The following is a 19,587-nucleotide window of genomic DNA, read 5'->3' as shown; positions in this document are numbered from 1 at the left end:
ATTAACTTCAGCCTCATTTATTTTTGGGCATAGGCTGAAAACCCCTTTGTTTCATTTGCAGCAGCAGCCTGGTTCAGAAGAGTTTGCTCCTGTGCTATTTGCCTTCGCTAATTGATCATCTGCCTGATTCGGCCTTGCTACTCAAACAACAAAAGCGCAAACCACAGTTCCCCAGCTGCCTTTTGCCTAGCATCACTTCGTAATTTAGGGAGAAAGAAGGGTATTGAAATCAGAGAAAATTTGATTTACCTTTGTGCCTCTCACAGTCTGTTTCTTGCAATAGGTAAGTCAAAGGCTACATGGGCTGTAGCCTTCTTTTCTGGACTTTACAGCAGCAAGAGGGGGCAAAATTTACAAGTGTTATGGTGGGGAAGGCAAACACAAAAATAGCATTTAATGAATTGCCAAGGACAAGAAAGACATATATGAAGGCCCTTTATGTTTTCTAAAAATACATTTCTTACCATTACCACACTTAATTAGATCCATTTAATCTGAAATGGCAACAACCGTGTCACTATTTTTTCCTTCCTGCGCCAGTTTATCATTATTTTATTCAGCTTTCCTGAACTTCAATGGGGATTTTAATTATAGTTCTCCTCTCCCAAGCTCCCCTCAGTTCAAGTTATCACCACATGCCCTTGGCAAGTAAGAGCTCAGCCCTGCTCAAATTGCAGCAGTCCATTTTCCCATCAAAGGTGTGTTCTTGAAGAATGATGTACAGCTCAGTGCAGACTATATAACACTGTCCTTGTTATGGAACAAGACAAGGATTGGTGGGTACCCAATTACCTGCACAGGCAGAAAAATGCACTTGTGGGTCACTATAGGAGAGAGAGAGCCTCAGGACTTGTCTCCTGTCTGTTGTACTTTTGAGGCCCCTTGGTGTGAACTGTCTCTTTTAATGCATCTTTAAAAATATCAGAAAAAAAACTAAGCTCATGTGTCTGACATATAAAATCAGCCAAAACCCATGACATCAAGATGCACTAGGAAATTCAGAACACCCATAAGCCCTTTTTACATTCCCTTCTCAGTGAGTTTAGGGTTGATGCTGCCAAGTTTATGTCCTGGTGCACTGCCCACAGCAAGGCTGTGCCATATCTTCCATGCCAGCCAACTCAGCCTGTCTACCACAAGGCTGCCATGCTCATGTGACTGACCCGGATCCCTGTACAGGACCTAAACACAGCTCCATATATTTTCTACGATGCAGAAGATGGTTGGGGAGTACAGCTCCCAGACATCTGCCTCAAGCCAGCACACAGTGCATCCTGCAAAGGACGCATCTTGCCTGAGCACACTAGAGACACCAAACTCACTTTAAACCGCCATTCTCTGCATTCTAAGTGTTACTGTGGCAGTAAAGATCTCCCTGGCACTTGCAAAATTCAATCAGGCAGGGTGGGCAGTCATCCTTGCACTGAGCGCTGAAGCTTACCACTATGCCCATGGTCATTTTAAAGCTGGGCACCTGAAGAACAGCCAACAACATTGAAAGCCATGAGCTGGTGTAGCAGGGAGGTACAAACCAAGAGTAACTCTCCCTCTGAACAAGCACTAGGAACGAGAGCAAGCAAATGCCACTTATTCCCCCAGTACTCATGGGTCAACACAATACAGATTTTATGGATCACATCTCATCTCCTTTTCTCTTGCTCAAGTTGCTTGACAATGGCAATGGAGAACATACTGCTTTAAAAAAAGAATCTGTTACAGCTTTTGCTGTCAAGTAGGTCTCTTAAACCCCATGGGCAATGTTCTCAAATGACAAAGCTGCTCTCCTTTTTGGCAACAGTCTTTTATCAAGCAATACAACGGCACATTTTCAATCATCTCCGTATCACAATGAAGAGACAAACCCTGTTAACGTTGTTCTCCGAAAACCATAAAATGCACTGGCTCGGTGCACGTAGAGACTAGGTTGGGCTTTGAACTTCCATGAGTCTCAGCAGCAGTAGGAGAAGTGTAATTCAATCTTTTTAACTTGGCGATATATATTCATGTCAGTGACTTTAAGATAAGGAAAAGACTTTAGTTGAAGAATGAAACTTTTGATGAATAACCGAGAGTACAATGAATAATGTACAAATATTTCTTTCCTCTCAGTCAAAATGATTCCAGATCCTTTTTCATTTTAATCCCTGTCGTATTCTTCATTTCTTAAAAAAAAAAAAATAAAGAAAGAAATAAAAGGGGAAGGAAAAAACCCTGTTTTTAAAGGGCAGTGGAGTTCTAAAAGAAGAGCTTCTAAAAGAAGCGTTCCTGATTGCACTCAAAGATATTTTTATGGTTTTTAGCTAACTGCTAAAAACCAGAAGATTATTTGGTTACTGGCAGTAAAAATGGTCCTAATGATGGGTTGCCATGCAAAACCTCAGCCTACTTGTTCGTGCTTTGCAGAAAACGTGGAATTTATCCAAGAAGAATGTCTCCTTTTACCTGGGAGGTATTTTTCATCAAATAAAAATTGTAGCTGTTACAAGCATTTTCCTCCCTTGCAATTTCATTCTTAATTCTGTCCCTGCTAAAAAATTATGAGAAAAACATATATAATGGTAACATGGTTTCTAAAGTGATGCAACGAAAGCAACAAGTATAAACACAATTTGTTTGTTTTCCTACAGGATGGGAGGGGGAAACAAGATAAATGGAGTATTAGCTGAGAGTCCTGCCTATTTCTTCACAGGTTACATGAAAGCCTGGCTTGAAAAAGATGCTTTCAGCAGAAGGGTGTCACTGAGCCGCAGGCAGACACAGCAGGCGATGGGTTTTTAACCTTCAGTAGAAAGGGTGGTCACATTGCCCTTTTTGAAGAGACCGTTTTGAACTCGAATTTTGTGACAGTCATACAAACATGCAAAAGATGGCCCTTCTCTACACCCAGGTTTTTCTTCTCACACCTTTGAATTAACAAGGGTGAATTTCACCTCTCTGCTAAACTGGCTGCATAGGTGAGAATTTCTGATCAGATAAGATGCCATTTGGAAGGCAGAGAAACTGCAGTCAGCATAATGAGGTCCAGAGCAATGACTGGTGCACACTGTGAAGCAAGTGTGACCAGGTCCATGCATGAAAAAAACATTTAATTGTAGATCTCAGGAGGGACAACGATATTGTCCGTGCTTGAACCAAATCCCACTGCACAGAGCTCAGAGCAAAGTCAAACTGACTTTCAGAAGTTTCTGGAGCAAATCAATTCCTGCCATGCTCAGATTTCCATGCCCTCTGATTTATCAGGTTTATGGAGGGCAGGCATATTGTGAGACATGTTATATGAAATTGCTGGAAGGGAGAATTAAGACAAAAGAAAAATGGCCTGCTGGAGCCAATGAGAGTACAAAAAAAGCACTTACCGAATGGAGTTTTTCCTTTGTAAGTGATCCTTGTTTGAAGTTGGTCTCTGGGAGGTAAAAATCTGTCAACAAAGTATTTTTCTGAAATGAAGATGAGGACAACACATTTAAAAACACCACACATGGGAATAAAGCTCTGTTCTTCCAGGCAATCTGACGATGAAGTGGGGCACTGTATTTGATTCACTGACTTGTGTCTCCTGTAATCATATAATGTATGAGTGCACTGTCCCAATTGCTGGTGACAGCTAGCCCAGGATCCTAGCAATGGTTAGTTCTTGCCATACAATAGAAAGATTTGCCCACTGAATCACTTGAAACCTAACAGTGGAGGATTGCTTTTCAAGGTCAGACTCATGCCTATTGAGTACTAAGCTTGTCTGCCATAGCACCAAGTACTTCAGATGAATTATGGTGAAGAGAACAAATTGTCGCTTAGCTTTCCATCTTCATTGATTGAGGAGGCCTTGCCACTCTGCAGATGTGCTGGCAGGTCACTAGGCCATCTGTTCATCCACCTACCTCAGAAAACAAAAAAGGCATTTTGCATTACGTAAAGGTGGGAGAACGGGTAGTACTGGTGTTACCCAAGTTAAGGAAGTATTGGAGGTATGGAAATCAGGAAGTCAGTCTCTTAAGGCATCCTTGTCAATGGGAAGCAGAGAGAAAAAAGGCTTTCTTCTGAATAGTATGTTAAACAATTACTCTCTTCTCAGGAGTAATTTTTAGAAAAATCCTCTCTATATATGTGTTTGTGTGTGTGTGTACAGGAATAAACCTATCTAATTTTCTCTGTGTGAGAAGCCATCAAAGAGCTAGGCTAGTGTAGGCTGGATTTGAGAAGTTGTATTTTTCCATGCTGGGTTAAAAAAGAAGCGTCCAGATGGAAAATACAGAATTGTATCAAGTGGAAGTGGATAACTGACAGTAACTAATCTATTAATTGTCTCCTTTTTAACAAAAGGTTCTGGAGCATCAGAGGAGAAACAAACAGGTCTGTAACAGAACCCTAAGGCAAGAGGAAAGGTAAAGAGGCAATAATGCTTTTGTGGAAAGAGGGTGCTCCATTTTCTCTTTTGAAAAAATCGGTTGCTTTCTAGGTAAATATACGAAAACACAAGGACTTAGTGAAACAGAAAGAAGTAAAAAATGTCAGAATACAACTGTATCCTTGCTCTTATATTGTTTGTTACCATCACTTCTCTCCCTGAAGTTCCCAAAGTAACCATCTCTGCATCACCATAGATGTGGACATGATGCAAACTTTCTGTGCACGGAGATACATGACTGTACTTACGGTCAGACTGTGCTTCAGACAACATCCCCGCTGTTGAAGCAGGACAGGAAAAGGAACAGGCAGAGTACCTGAGAATCACATTTTAAATCAGTGGCAGAACTAGGACTTTATGCAGGTCTCTACAATGCCAAACCAACTCCCTACACACACAAAGGCTCTTCCCACTTCCCAAGGACACTGTGCTGAGAATCCTGGGCATTTTCATCCAAAACTGTGCTCAAGTGAGGTTTATATCCCAGACAGAGACATTCAGCTTGCTCCCCAAACTTTTCAATGGTGTTTTGGTCCAAAATTCTTAGACTGTATTAAGGTCTAGGGTGTTGATTTATTACCATTCTTTTTCCTTGTCACAGCTTTCACAGATTTATGAGGTTAAGGAGCATGAAGCTAATTAAATAATCTGACTAGTTGAACATCTGTTGAAACATAATAATAACTTCTGAAGCCAACATTTCTGACTAGCTATTAATTCTGATTTAAACATTAGAGGGAAAAAAAACCCAAACCCACAACAAAACCAAACCCAAAACCAAAACCCTAAAACCAACAAAACAAAAATCTTAGTACCATTCTGAATAAACCTTCAGTCTCCCTTTGAAGTCTTTTCCACCTTCAGCACCTTCCACTCCACTGACCCATGTGTCCCTTTTAGGCTTCCTTGCAGCCAGAGTTCCTAATGCAAGCCAAGTGGTGTTTAAGCGAGCTTCAGTACAGTTTACAGACTGTTAGTGTGCAGCAGCTACAACTAGAAATTCAGACTCAAACATTTTGGAGCGTAACTGCATCAGCAATCCACCTTACTCAAACCAGAAATTAATGCATGACCTTAGGTTAGTGCTGTAAGTAAATCCAAATATCCATTTAAGTGAGGAACTAAGCCTTTTCTTCAGTTCCATCTTGCACTCCATCCCCACAGACCATATAAAGGACGTTTGAGAAGCAGTCTCAAGAGTTCCTAAGCCCAGAAACTTCCACCAGACTGACATACTGGAACTTGGTTCCTAGCCTAGCATAGTCTGTCCTAATTTACTTAGACTGCATTGTCTTCACACCTTGCTCTCAAAATAATTTTGACCAAAATTTATCAATGTAATCAATAAAAAAAAAATTGGATCAATTCCTTCCCATTACTCAGGATCAGTTAATGTTTGGAGGCTGATGAAAATACCTTGAATGAATAAATAATTTGTAGCAGTTCTTAAATCCTCCTCCTCTACTGGCAAGATGTAGGGGTTGTGGGACTTGTGTGAGTGTTCATGCGGAGTGGGAGTGTGCCCAAGGCCTATAGGAATTAATTGACAGACCATGGTGAATGTGCCCACTGATGCCAAAAACTGTTTCCAGGCTCTCCTGCACTGGAGCCACAGGAGTGCATGTGTTTGTCATTTCTATGACTCTTCCTTTTAGAAATGTACAAATTGTTCATACTGTAAATATTGTTCATATTGTAAATTGTTCATAGCCCCAAAGTGCAATGGTGGAGGGGGATAAAGCTTATGCTGAAACTATGCTGCATAACCTACAGAAGGAAGGGAACTTTTATAGGAAAACTGAAGAGAAAAATCTCTCAGCATCTTATGAGAGGGTTCAGATCTCTAGCAGCCTGTAGAGTGGAACTGACAGGAACATTTCAAGGTTAAAAAAAAGATTAAAAATACAGTCTCACAGGTATTTCTAACAACATCTTAGATTATTCCAAGTGTAGGCAGTATTATTAGGCAGTAAGTTTCAGAGCCGCAAATGGATTTAGACTCCCAAACTTGCCTACAATAAACTTTAGACACTTTACATGCTATGGAGTAACGTGCTTGAGGTAACAGCAGCGTTTCTTCTTCTGCTGGCAGCAACGTCTGTCCCTGAGTATCCCATTGGCATGTTGTGGCTCTCAGTCCTTCCCCATCCTTGTGAACTCTCAAGAGACTCAAAACCACTCTGAAATGGTGGGGTGTATACATTCTGGGACACTATAAATGCAGCCAAACTTTTCTAGATCTGCCAACAAGAGATGCTGCCCAGATTGACTTTGCCTTATCTCAGTTTTCAGATTGTCTCATTTTCATTTTCACCACCTTTTCTCCTACTTAAAACTATTCTAATTTCCCTGGTTTCTCTGGGGGTCTCTTCAGGTGACCTCATTTCTAAAAGACAAGGACAGGTAGCTACACCCCTTTTCTTTGCCCAGGCAATTGCCTTAGTCAGTTCTCGATGGCCATTTAAATAGGTCTCTGTAAAAGCTTATCCTTGCCTCCCATCCCAGGTAATTATTTTAACTCATTTCCTCTCTCAGCATAAAGTCCAATATCAAGGAAACAGAAGTGAATCCCATGACCTGACAAATTTTGCATGGCATTTCATAATACCATCTTCCTGCCCTTTCTCCACTGACATCTTCAGGCCCATTTTCCCTATATGCTGCATCAGGATCCACTTCTTTTTTGCAGCATCAATCCAATCAGTTGAATACACTTACATGCAACCCTGAGTTGAGCTCTGAAAATGGCCTAAAATCCTACCTGAACTGTCACTCTCCCACCACTGCTCCACAAGGAACCTCAGTGTGTAACACTGGGCCTTCACTAGGGAAACAACTGCTTAAAACCTGAATTTCAAGGCTGAGCCTCAGGATGTGGGAGCAGAGATGACCCCATCTTTTATGTACTGGATGTGCCACATCTCCTGTTGATTCGGTTGATCCAGCCTGAGAATTTAGAAATTTCTCATGCTAAAACTACTAACAGATTAACCATCCATATCTCTCTTTACTGTGCATTCTGGTCAAGCACAGGCTCTCAACCAGCCCAGACCACCTCTTTTCTTTCTCTCTGTGTTTCATATCAGGTTTTCAGTTTTTCTCTCCTTTTTGCCTTCCAGGTTCATATAACCAACACAGGATTTTTGAAAGCACACGTCATTGTAACATTCCTGCTTCATTTAATAAACATCCTCCTCCTTCTTCCTCACTATGTCCCTGCATGTGTTTTTTTATTATTATTAGTATTACAATCTCCCCTAAATTTTGGCCTGAAAACTGTTTGACATTCACAACGAGGCATTAAAAAGGATTTATTCTGTCCTTGAAATAGGCGTGTAACTCCTTTTAATGTGAGAGCTCAGACTGGTGTAAATCAAAACTAAATTCACTGATGTCAGTGGGCCTGCACAGGTAGAACTAGCATAAAGCAATGGTGAAGCAAATCCTTTTGTATTGATCATGGATAAAATCCCAAGAGCAAACACCACAATTGCCTTCTGTTCCATCTCTACCTGGAGAACTGCGTTAGAAATATAGTCAAGAGACCTACTAATAATAAATTATCTGAAATTCAGAAACAAACCTTTTATTTTTGTTTTGCAAAGACAAATCTTTCTCTACTGTTCTCACACAGACACTCACATATTCCAGTCTTTTTAAAACAGTTCACACTGAGCAATTGTTCCTTCCTCCATGACCCACAATGAACCCATCTCTATGGGCTCATATAAACATCAGCAGACTTGTTTAATTAATGTTTCAGGGTCAAAGGAAAAAATGTATAGATAACTGTATTTAAAGGCTTTGAAAACTTTATGGCAGCAGTCCAACACTGCTTTCTTTGCCTTTGCTTGCTGTCTTAGAGAAAGAAAGCAGCCCATAAAGCTTAGAAAAGTGATATGTCTCTGGGTCTGGGGTTCCTGTCACCTGTCAGCCCTCTGATGTAGCACCATCATATATGACAGCAGACCAGCACTTGAGTGATGTATTACAATAATATGTCAGTAATGCAGTGCTGCATTGATAGTACTTAATAACCAGAGTACTTAACTGGGGAGAGGGCCAAGGAAAAAGGAAGAACTGGGCAGCTAAACACTGCCTCACCCTGTTGAAGTGCATGGTGCCATGAGTTCTGGATGGGAAATATCTCATTTGTCCCCAGAACAAAGACTAGAATTTTGACAGCAGCATTCACAGGCAGGTACCTGGGGCACAGGGTTAATTCTCTAGGGCATGAGAACTTGTATTTGTGGTTGCACCAAGCTCTGGACTGAACCAACAGAAAGAGGCTCCTCTCCTACCTTGAGGAGGAGCCTACCAAGGCTGGGCACACTTCTGGCGAGCAAGACAATGACTATAAGCATCTTCAGATAAGCATCTTTTAGAAGGGCACTCATCTTCCAGAACAGTACAAGAAGTCCACCAGGTGCCTCTCAGATTCTGCCTTACAACAGGAGAATCTAGCCCAATTCCTCGAAGAGCGTGGCTCTTTGGTTCTGGCATGCACCTTCCTCCAACTCTGTCCTCCGCTGCAGTGTGTGGGTGAGGATGCAGCCAGCCCCAGCCAAGCCTCATTGCACTTGTGGTTTACGCAGTGGCAGGCGCAAGGTTGATGCGTTCTCAGCCAGGCCCTCTAGGTGCTCCCATTATACAAGTAATGAAAGGCTTTCCCTGCACGAGGAACACAAGAGCTTCGCTAGTCAGGGAGCCCAAGCCAAGCCAAGCTTTTCAGTATCAACACACCAACCTGGGTAAAATGACCTTGACAGTACTTTTCTCTCCTGTTTTACAGGTGTCCAACACCGGGCATGGCAGCCTTGGGTGCTGATGAGCGCCACGGTGACTAGTGAAAGAAGACTGATGAGCTGGCTCCACCTTTCCTGAGCAGCACCAGGAAAAAGGTGTATTTGGCACAGCCATAAAAATACCACAAAGTAGCAAGTAATGCTTATACTGCCTTTAATAACGGCATAAGTCCATCTGTCACAGAAAAGCAGCTGGTTTTAGGAAAAGATTGAGCTACTGCTTCTTTCCAGTGTGATAAGGGCTGATGTTTAAGTGCCTGCATTTGAGTTCACAGCTATACTTAGCTGGGGTTCTGCACATAGCTGATTACTGGGTCTCAGCAGTAGCTTGTTAAGCCATGGTAATGTCATTATTTGTGCTTGTCTGTTCATTACTTCATTTACTTCATTTCAGGATTCCATGAACAGAAATGTTATACTGGCATTACCGTAAAGAGGGCCAGACCCAAAGATTTCAAAAGCTGAGTGATCTGTGATGCTGGAGGCCTCTCGTAACTCTCAGAGATGGCAAACCTAGTCTCAGTTGCCTGACCTTTTCAGCTAACTGACATAAAGGAAGAACAGAAACAAAGGATAGGTAATTATAAAAGGGAGAATTAAACAGATACCAACTGCATTCTGAAGTAATATGTGCATAAAAGATTAGCTTTATCAGGTCAGAGAAAAGGTTTGGCTCCCCTTCACCAGAGACCAGTAGAGGACACTTGGGAAGGAGCCTAAGCAGGAGGCAGCCGCAGAGAGATATTTCCCAGGTAACTCTGACATGCTCCAGAAATCTGCAGTTTATGGACCTCCAGAGCTAAAGAAAAGGGCAGGGAGAGGATGAGTATGCATGCCCATGGAGGGAGAATGCTGATGCATATCCAGAGACATATTTCCATGCTCTCTTTTCCTTTCTAAACAGTCTCTTGTGTCAAGTTGTAAAGAAGGCGTTTTTTCTTTTTCCCTTCTTTTTTTTCCCCATGGGCATTCTACAGCCTCTTTCACACTAAAGTCTGTTAGATGAGAGCATGGCATACATGGGGCTTTGTCTGCATAAACATGTCCTATTCACCTCCCAAATCTCCAAAGAGAATCAGCCTGTGGAATGTAGAGGCAAAGAGAGAACTACTTTCGGAGCAGAGCAGTAAGAAGGAGAGGTAGTTTTTTTACATTCTATCTTAAAAATCTTGCCTTATACATTTCTCTGCTGACCTCCCACGTGCTTTGCATGACCCTGAATGACAGATAGAGTTGGAGGGCTAGATATGGCAAGGGAAATTCAGTGAAGACAGAGTAGACTTTGCCAAAAGGCAATTTGAGAAAAACAAGCACTAAAAGAGCAGCCAGGGGTAACTTTGATGTACAAAAATACATTTATTTTCAACAATTTCAAAACCACTGCCTTTTTTACAGTAGAAATATTCAAATGGAACAATAAAACCAAGAACAGTATATATATATGTATATATATGACTCATGCATTTGTATTACTGTGTTTAATACAGGTATTGCAATTGTCTGTCTCATTTAATCCTTCAAAACCATGGTGGTGGTTTGGGTTAATGCACTGTCCAACATCATGAGAAGGAATGTGAGGATTCTGATTTGGTTTGTCAGACCTGGAATGTGTGTGAGAACTGACTGAAGGGAAAGAGAGGAGAATAGGTTATCTTTGCACACCCCTGAAACCAAAGGTTATTCCAGAAGAAAATGCACACTCTCCTGCACATGCTTTTATTGAAGGCAACTGCAACTGAGTAAACCTGCAGTCCCCAGTCGCTGTAGCCTCATCTCTAATATTTCTGGGCTTAGTGTTGGGGTCCTCAAGCACAGGTTGAACTAAGTAGAGGATCTATTGGGTGTTTATATCAGATTGACAGCCATACAGAGCCAAAAGCCCCATCTAGTCCTCAGGTCTCATGCATTATTCCTAAAATACAGGTAATACAGTAGAATCCATTAGGAGGGAAAGGCTGGCAGTGATAGAGGGCACTGACCCAGTCTCTCTCACTTTCTCTCTCTTTTCCTCTTTATACATAACCACAGTATGGAAGCTATTTACATTCTACTCATGGCATTGGCTCTTTCCCTCCTTACTTGGGTAAATCATAATCTACAGCTTCAAGGATTCCCATTACATTTTCATCAGGATAAAACTTGCAGGGGAAAAAACTTTATGACATCCCCAAGTTGTTATTTCCCAGCATGACATATACAAATAACAGTGGCCAATACTCCAGCCTCTGCTAATGCTGCAGCTCAGTGCCTTCCAAAAAAGATGGCCAGTGCTAGCTGCCCAATCCCAGCTTACAGAGATCCCATGGACAGACAGAGCCCTGGCTATCCCATTGGGACGTACTAGTTACCCATCTAATATCCTAAAGGAGCTGCTGGCAGTCATCAATACAAGCTCTTTTTCTGCTTCCACCATCCATAGTTGTGTTCTAATGCAGCAGGTATCATCTGGCAAATGTGGTCCCATGTACATCCTAGAGAGCTCTTTCCAGATGTGGATGGAGCACACTCTGGTCCAGACGCAGTGTGACAAACTAGCCTAAGAAGTAGTAACACCCAAAAGTCTCATGGAACTTGAAGTTTGAGCCAAGTCAAGAAACAGGCAACGTCTTTTGACATTTAATTTTGGCTCCATGGATTTTTTTTGTTTGTTTGTTTTGTAGTGCCTTTAGGATCATTTTGGACTGAAAACGGTTTTCTGGACAGATGTTTCTTAAGAAGTTAACTGTATCATTCAGAAATTTCACATCCTTCATTGAAATTAAATTTCTTTTTAAGAAGTAAAAATGTTTCCATTTTTTCAATAGCTTAATCCTAATTTTTCGTCCTTGCTTCCTCCAATCTGCTATGAGATATTTATCAGTCACCTTTAAGACTGTAAAGGGAAAAATCATAAAATAAATGCAAAAAAACTGTAAAAAAATGTGGAAAGAAATTGTGAAAACTGTAATCCTCCACCTTTCTTTTTAAATCAATATAAGATCAATGCTGTGAAAAACCTAGAAAACTCCAAACGGCAATGAACATTTTCACTTCGTTTCCTGGTTTATAAAAGAAAAAGTTAATACAGAAAACAAGGAGTATTTTGTATTCAGTCCTCTACAGCAGCTCACAAAAGCAGTCCCTCAAATCCTAATGATCAGCAAAGACTGAGGTCAGCCCACAGTTTAGCTCAAGGCCTACAGGCCTTGTTGTTTATGTAGATCTCTCCCATCTATACCTAAATGGATGGCCTTGTGCTAACAGTGTTATCACCAGACTGGGCCATTACTTTAAACTACTTTGGTGTTTCAGTAGAACAGAGACAGTAATGCAACAGTTTATGCACATGTGATGGATGGAATCTCAAGGTTAAATAGAATCACACAGACTTCACTCTTCAGCTTATATTAGGAACTAGAGTAGAAAAGTGAGGGCGGAAACAGAAAAATACTTTTAAATCAAAAGAAAAGGCCTACAAGCCTGGCTGAAATGGAGGAGAAGAGCTGAGAATATTTAGCTTTAATACTTCACACAAACCAGTATTTCCCTACATTTTGGTTTTAAAATTTTAATCTTTAAATATGTATGTCCTGTGTTTTTCTCTAAACTGTGTTTAACCACTTTCCTCTCCACTTGCAGACCCATCAGGATTATAAACTTTGAAAGATTCCAGCCCATTAACAGAGTGAACATATGTAGCTGAGGCTGGTTTGTAGCCATCTGGCATGTTGCAATGCAGAGAGGTAGCAAGTAACACCTAAATTCTAGCCATCTCCTCATTTCAGTCCAGATGTACTAAAAGTGACGTGGACTCCTGTATCCAGATCCTAAAAAAAGGGTAACAAACATTGTCACCTTGGCCTCATTTCTGCCGTTACCTTGCAAGCACTAGAACATCTTCTCAAATGTGCCTCCAATCTTTCTTAAACTCCTGATGGGTCTTAGAACTCAATATTCTGCAGAATAAGGTCCATTTTTAACATTATTAACTCAAGAAAAATGGATAAAAGTAACTCACCATTAATTCAACCTCCTGCCCCAAGGCTTCACCATTTCTAACGGATATCCTCAACTCAGTGTGCTAAAAGATTCCTAAAGAGGTTTTTCACTGCCTTTTCTTAATTAACCTCCCTGTTCTAATCAGAAAGCACCTACTCACCACGCAGAAATTACTCTGATGGCATTTCCATCCAAAATTGGAAGCAGCTGTTCTGCAACACGCAGAAGAAAGACCTTTCCAAGCAAAGTTATGCAGACCTGACCCTCCATTCCCCTCTCCAAAGAGCAGTCCCTAATCACATGCATCATGTTCAGCCAAAATTTACTACTCTTACACATCCTGAATAGCACTTTACTTCATCAGCTTAACTGCTGAAAGCATGACTTGTCACTGGGAGCAAAGCTACTGCACCCTAGCCCACTGCTGAGTTCAGGTTTTACTGGGTACTGCAAGCACACTAGTATTTGCCTACCCTGAGATGGTGGTAATTTCACGTTTGTTTTCCTCATTTTCCCTAATGGGTGTCACCAAGATCTTTCTCAGAAGTGGATGACACTGACAGAGGTGGACAGATGATGAACATCATTAAAATATTCATGACAGGCTCTCCTGCTAATGATCTTTTTCTGCTCCATCATAGGAAATGATGCCCTATATATGAAAAAAAGGCTTGCATTTATACACAGAGAAATAAACTATGCTGTTCATAGACAGCAGTGTCAGATTGAAATATGACAGACAACTGGAACACGCTTGGAACCAAAGCGTGATTCAAATGCTCACCACAGTCCCTGGTTGGCTGGCATGTACGAGCGCGCGCACATGTGTGTGTGCGCGCGTGCGTGTGCGTGCATGTGTGTTTGTGGTTCAGGTTTTGTTTCAAACATATCTTCTTTTACTAAACATTAAATTATTTCCCAAGAAATAAAAAGCTATGTACATTGTAATTATCTACAATAGGCCTTCGGCATCCTCGCTATTCACATGCACGGGGTTTGGGCTGCTTTCATAAACTCAGGCATGCTCCTTCACTGCTTGTGGTGCTGTCCCCTCCAGCCAGTCTATGGCCTAAGACATGTGTGTTTGCTCTGCCTTTTTTTTTCCCCTTTCTCAGCAGTCAACAGTGCCAGAGGGTGACTGAAATTAAAAGCAATTAAAAGAGGCAAGATCCTGCAAAAAGCTGAGACATGCATGTCATCGGAAAGTGATGGCTGTTGACACATTGCGGAACCTGATCCAACAACCCAGCCTGAGCCCTCTGGCAGGATGAAATAGCTGATTCATGAGTAATTTTGAAAAAGGCTGAAAAGGGACAATTTACCTACAACGTGTTGCCTAAAGTACTATACCTGCCTGTTCGATTTGAATACTTAATTCCCATTCTGTATTTAACAGGAGGCTGGCATTCAAATCCCATTGCACACCTGACTTGTCCTTTGCTTTTTCTTTCTAATCTGATGAGTATTTCCTAAACATGAAGAACCCCTGCTACTTATGAATGCAGCCCTGGTAAACAGAAAAAGCCCACCCCACCCCCACCCAAATGATAATGACATATAACTCTTTCTTTTTTCATAATAATAATAATTATAACAATAATAATTACAAATAAAAAGTCAGAAATGTTGTAGACCAAGTGGATTTTCAGTATTAAACACTAGTGCAGTTGGGGATTTCCTTTGTGCTTTCACTGTTGGCAATTGTTGAGATGCTTCCTGTGGAGGAGAAAATGAAGAAGACAGTCAGGGCAGTGGCCTCAACAGTTTGTTCTATATTGCTTTTCACTCCTTCTTAGGATGTGGTTGTGTAAGTGTAAAGACAGAAAAGGTGCTTAAAAGTAACACATCTTTTTTTTGCATTTGCAACAAGCATGGAGCATGCAGAAAACCTGCTACTACAGCTCAGTTGACCATCAGTAAACTCATTAAGCTATTAGAGGCATATTCAATTACAATGATAGCACACCAACAGCAGAAGCTTGGCTTAGCCAATTCTTCTGAGGGTTCAGGGAATTTGGGATGCCTTCACAAGAGAGACAGGGTCTTGAGGGGGCATGGGTGTAAGCAACAGCCGTTACTACTATTGCTATTTTCAGGTTTCCACCCAGTCATATAGCACTGTGAGAAAAGCTGAAAAACTGTAAGAAAAACTCCAAGAAAAACTCCCTGTTACCATGTTGCAGAGAGAGATTTGCTCCCTATCTTAGTGCCTCAGGCTCTGCTTGTACCTGGCATCATAGTCACTGCCTCACCTAATACCCCAATGACCAACATCCTCACCCAGACTGTGAAACAAACCCCAGCTGAGGGCTGTCTCTCACCCATCACTCGAGTGTCCACCTCTTTGTCCATCAGCTCCTCGGGGTCTGTGAACTCACTCAGAGTGATTTTGGGGGCATTTTCGCTTTGGCTAACAGAGCCAATCATTTCCTGCTCCTTGTCATGCTGAACTTGGGCATAGATGTTAATCCAAGGGATTTTCCTGTGCAGGAGAGGAAAATGAGGGGTTATATTTTGTAACACAGGGATTCTCAGACTGTCATTGATTAATCAGAACAATTAAACTGAGACCAATCCCAGAAATACAGCCCTGGCAGTGATGTAAATGTCAGCTCTCAGAATGGTGAAAGCACCACAGTGAAATTCAGCTCTGAAAGTGCCATTAGCATCCACTACTTCTAACACCAGCCTAACGCTACCCCAAATCTCAGGCCACTGCCTTCCTATCCCGTGCTCAAAGGCTCTTCCAGCTGTAAACCTAAATGTTCTGGTCCCTGCCCTTTTAAATGAGAAGTCGTGCACACAGTGGATACTGCACCCAGCTCAGAAAGCAGCAATCAACTAAGTAGAATCAGCTGCAATCGCCAACTCTCTCAGTATTTATTACATGATTAGTGGTGCATTGGAAACCAAAAGTAAAAATCAATTTGAGCAGTACTGTCAACTGAGAAAAAAAATGGCCTCGCTTGTTTCTATTGACTCAGTAGGAATTACCACATCAGAAAGAGTTATAAAATGGAATGGAATGGGTTGCCCAGGGAGGTTGTGGATGCTCCATCCCTGGCGGTGTTCAAGGCCAGGTTGGACAGAGCCTTGAGCCACGTGGTTTAGGGCAAGGTGTCCCTGCCCATGGCAGGGGGGTTGGAACTAGATGATCTTAAGGTCCTTTCCAACCCTTACGATTCTATGATTCTATGATTCTATAAAGAATTGGTCCTGCCTCAGAGTACAGGAAGGACTTGGACCTCTTAACACCCACCCAACGTCTATTTGTTACCATTTCATTGCAAAAACAGTTTGCCATGCTATAGATTATGCATGTTTGCAGAGACTTATTTCCCCTTGCTGCTCAGGAAGCCATGGAAGTAAGGGGATTATTTCTTCTTCCTTCTTCCAAGAGAAGTTAACTTGGACTGCTAGAAAGATATTCTTGAAAGTCAGTTGGTTAGACAGATAGTTAGATAGGCCTAGCACAGATGGTTAGATAGTAATCGCTGGAGCAATCTAAGTTTAAAATGAGAGAACTGGAAAGTAATCTGTTCAGCACCATGGAGGTTGCTAGGATTATCTGTGTGTAGTTGCCTATGGGAAGGTGACTGACTGGTTTTGCTAATGCCCTTAAAAGGACTTTATGCCTTTTACGGACTTTTATGCAGTCCACACTGCTAAAATAAGGAAAATTCAGAGAATATTTTCAGTTCCTTAAAGCACACAGAAGAGAGAAAGAAGATGTGTTCAAAGGAGGCTATATAAAATGCCATACCTTTATGCTAACTTGTCTGCTGTTGGATATGTTAGAGATTGAAAGCAGTAAAAATTGCCTCTGGTCTCATGGATTCAATAGATCTATGCTGATTTTACTCCAGCGAAGTTCTGGCCTCAAACGTCTTGTGCTATTGGCTTGATTTGGCATTCTGTTCTTAACCAGCAGCAAGTCAGGACATACTTAGGAGGTTTAGCAGCAGTTAACAATCCTCATATTCTTCTCCTTGTTTTCTACTCTTTCTTTTTAACTTTCAGGCACTCCTTACAGATCACTAGAAGACATTAGCACTACACAGTGAACGCAGACGTTGGATGAGAGAGGACAAACACATTCCTATAGGATTTAAGTGCCTAGAATACATCTGGAGGTGTGTAGGGATGTGGACATGAGAACAAGCCTGGAGATACTGGAAAACTTAATTTTGCTTCCAAACAATGTGATGGTAGAGAAGTGAGAGTCTTCTGAGGAAAGGTGGGAAAAGCTCTTTAGAGTTGTGAAGCAGAGAGCCTCCAGGTACTCCAGAGAGAAAAGAAACTGAGACAGCTGAACATATGTGCATCCACACACACACAACTAATCCTGCTGTGCCTGCCAGCACAGACACAGGTGGCCACAATGTCACACCACGTCTGAGCACATGTGCATGCACACACTCTCCTGCACTCCTGTCCCAAGATACACAGACACTGACTGCTCCATTGCCGCACTATTACTCATCACCCATACATGTATAGTATTTACCTGTTACATGCTCAATCTCCCAGAAAAGAAACAACCTTTTTACACATTATTTCCCTATTTTTCCCCCTTTTTTCCTTTTCTATCCAGACTTCCTCAACAAACACTTCTCTGGCAGCAGTGTTTAACATGCCTGCTGAGTCTATAACTTGATGGATTCATAATGAGTCTGTGCAAACCAGCAAAGCACAGATTCTACAAAGTTTTAGAATTAAAAATTCATGGATGCCCATGGTCTCCCTGCAACCTTTTCATGTAAGCAGCAGTTCTGTATCCAGGCTGGGATCACTGTTAGTTAGAAAAGTACATATGGCTAATGGGCCTCTGCATCACTGAGAGATAGAAAAAAGCTTTTGTTTGCACCTCCTTTTTACAACAAGAATTGTTGCATGTTCTCACTTCTGATTCATCAAGCCAGAAGATTTAGAAAGAGCTGAAAAGCTGCTTTCTGTTCTGAAAAATCAAGCCAAGGAAACTCTGGGTACTGACTTAATTCTAAACTTTGTCAATCTGACCTGGGTTTGTTCTTTTTGCAACAAAGCTAAGTGGATGAGCTTTGGGCTAAGCAAAACCGATGCTTTAACTACCTTCCCCCTCACTCCCAATTTGTGATACATTCAATTTTCAGACAGATTTTAACAAGGTAAGGTCTTACCAGCCCTGGAGCACAGCACAAGGCTGATGGCTTCTATGATCGAGGCTCAAGATGCAAGTAGCACAAGAGTCAGTTTTATGAGCTGTAGTAGCATAACATGACCTGGAGACTGCCAAAGCAAAGTGGATTACCAAGCTCCTCACTGCTCTCTGGCAGCTAGAATATACAGGTCCTTCTTCCTGATTGGTGACCACAAAGCCAAAGACATTAGGCCAAATCTAAGAAATCATCTCACCAAGAGACAAAGTACATCTTACAAAGAATTGTACGTACATCTTGACTCATCTCCCAGTGAGATTTCCTTGCCCTCCTCATCCTACATCTGGGAGTGAGAGAAAACAGCAGCTGTCTTCCCAGCACATTATTAAAGCAATGCCTTATCAAGTCCCATGTTCCATGCCCCATTCTCCTGGGAAACTGTTACACCTTCCAGAAGCAGAGAGAGGATTTCAGACTGCAACAATGAAGTCACACTGAAGGCCTGGAAATCTGGACTTGAGCAGATTCACACATGTGAGTTTCTCTGGAAATTGTTCTGGGCCACTGAAGTCAGTGGGGGCTTGGTAACAGATCTTGATGCACACAGGATCAAGTGCTAGAAGCAGTGCCCACTGATTTTGACAATGGTTAATGCAAGAGGTTAGAAATGAAGGGAGCTTTAAACCTGGAGACTAGGATACGATACATGTCTGTCTTATCATTCCATTTTTAACATTGTTTGTATCCCACTAGCATCATTAGACTACTAGGCTTATCTCGGGTTGCAGAAAAGCTAGGAAAAGAAACATATAGCTGGAATCTGGGCAGCAAAAGCTCTAGCTTCCCAATTTGGAGGAACTACTCATATTCAGTTTTGTGTTGTTGTGGGTTTTTTGTTTTTTTTAAATTCAGACTCAACTTATGCTTCTAATACTATATTTTGCCACTGGACAGAAACAAGGCATGTAGACCATTTAACACAGTAAGTACCGTAATGAATGCAAAATGCTCCTAAGGAGCTCCATCTGCCTAAAATATATTCTCGAAACTCAGCCCTTCAGCAAACAGGCCATTCTTATCCCATGTTTTGTTTCACAGCTGGCAGCAGGAAAGTGCCATAGGCTAGCCCAGGTCCTGCCTGGAGGCAAAAGGTTTATATTAACATCTGGCAAAGAAAATCTCAGCACAGATTTCCAAAGGCATTTTGATGCTTAACACAAAATTTTCTGGCTTTGAGTCTCCCACCTTCAACATAATCACA

The 19,587-nt window shown here is 41.6% G+C and overlaps 1 protein-coding gene across 2 annotated transcripts in view; it reads right to left on the bottom strand.

Moving 5' to 3' along the window:
* Positions 1-10,551: 10,551 nt before the first annotated feature.
* Positions 10,552-19,587, bottom strand: part of SORCS3 (sortilin related VPS10 domain containing receptor 3) — a 299,459-nt gene continuing 290,423 nt past the window's right edge. Inside the window, exons 26-27 of one of the 2 annotated variants that reach the window (XM_030488030.1) lie at positions 15,510-15,670; positions 10,552-14,904 (exon numbers count right to left, since the gene is read on the bottom strand). In XM_030488030.1, the coding sequence (XP_030343890.1) occupies positions 14,840-14,904; positions 15,510-15,670 (226 nt within the window). In that variant the 3' untranslated portion in view covers positions 10,552-14,839. The remainder of the gene's footprint in view (positions 14,905-15,509; positions 15,671-19,587) is intronic. The other variant, XM_030488031.1, reaches the window with a different exon arrangement.

Source organism: Strigops habroptila, chromosome 5, assembly GCF_004027225.2.
Source record: "Strigops habroptila isolate Jane chromosome 5, bStrHab1.2.pri, whole genome shotgun sequence".
Classification (NCBI taxonomy): Eukaryota; Metazoa; Chordata; class Aves; order Psittaciformes; family Psittacidae; genus Strigops; species Strigops habroptila.
This window is presented reverse-complemented; position numbering and strand designations above follow the sequence as displayed.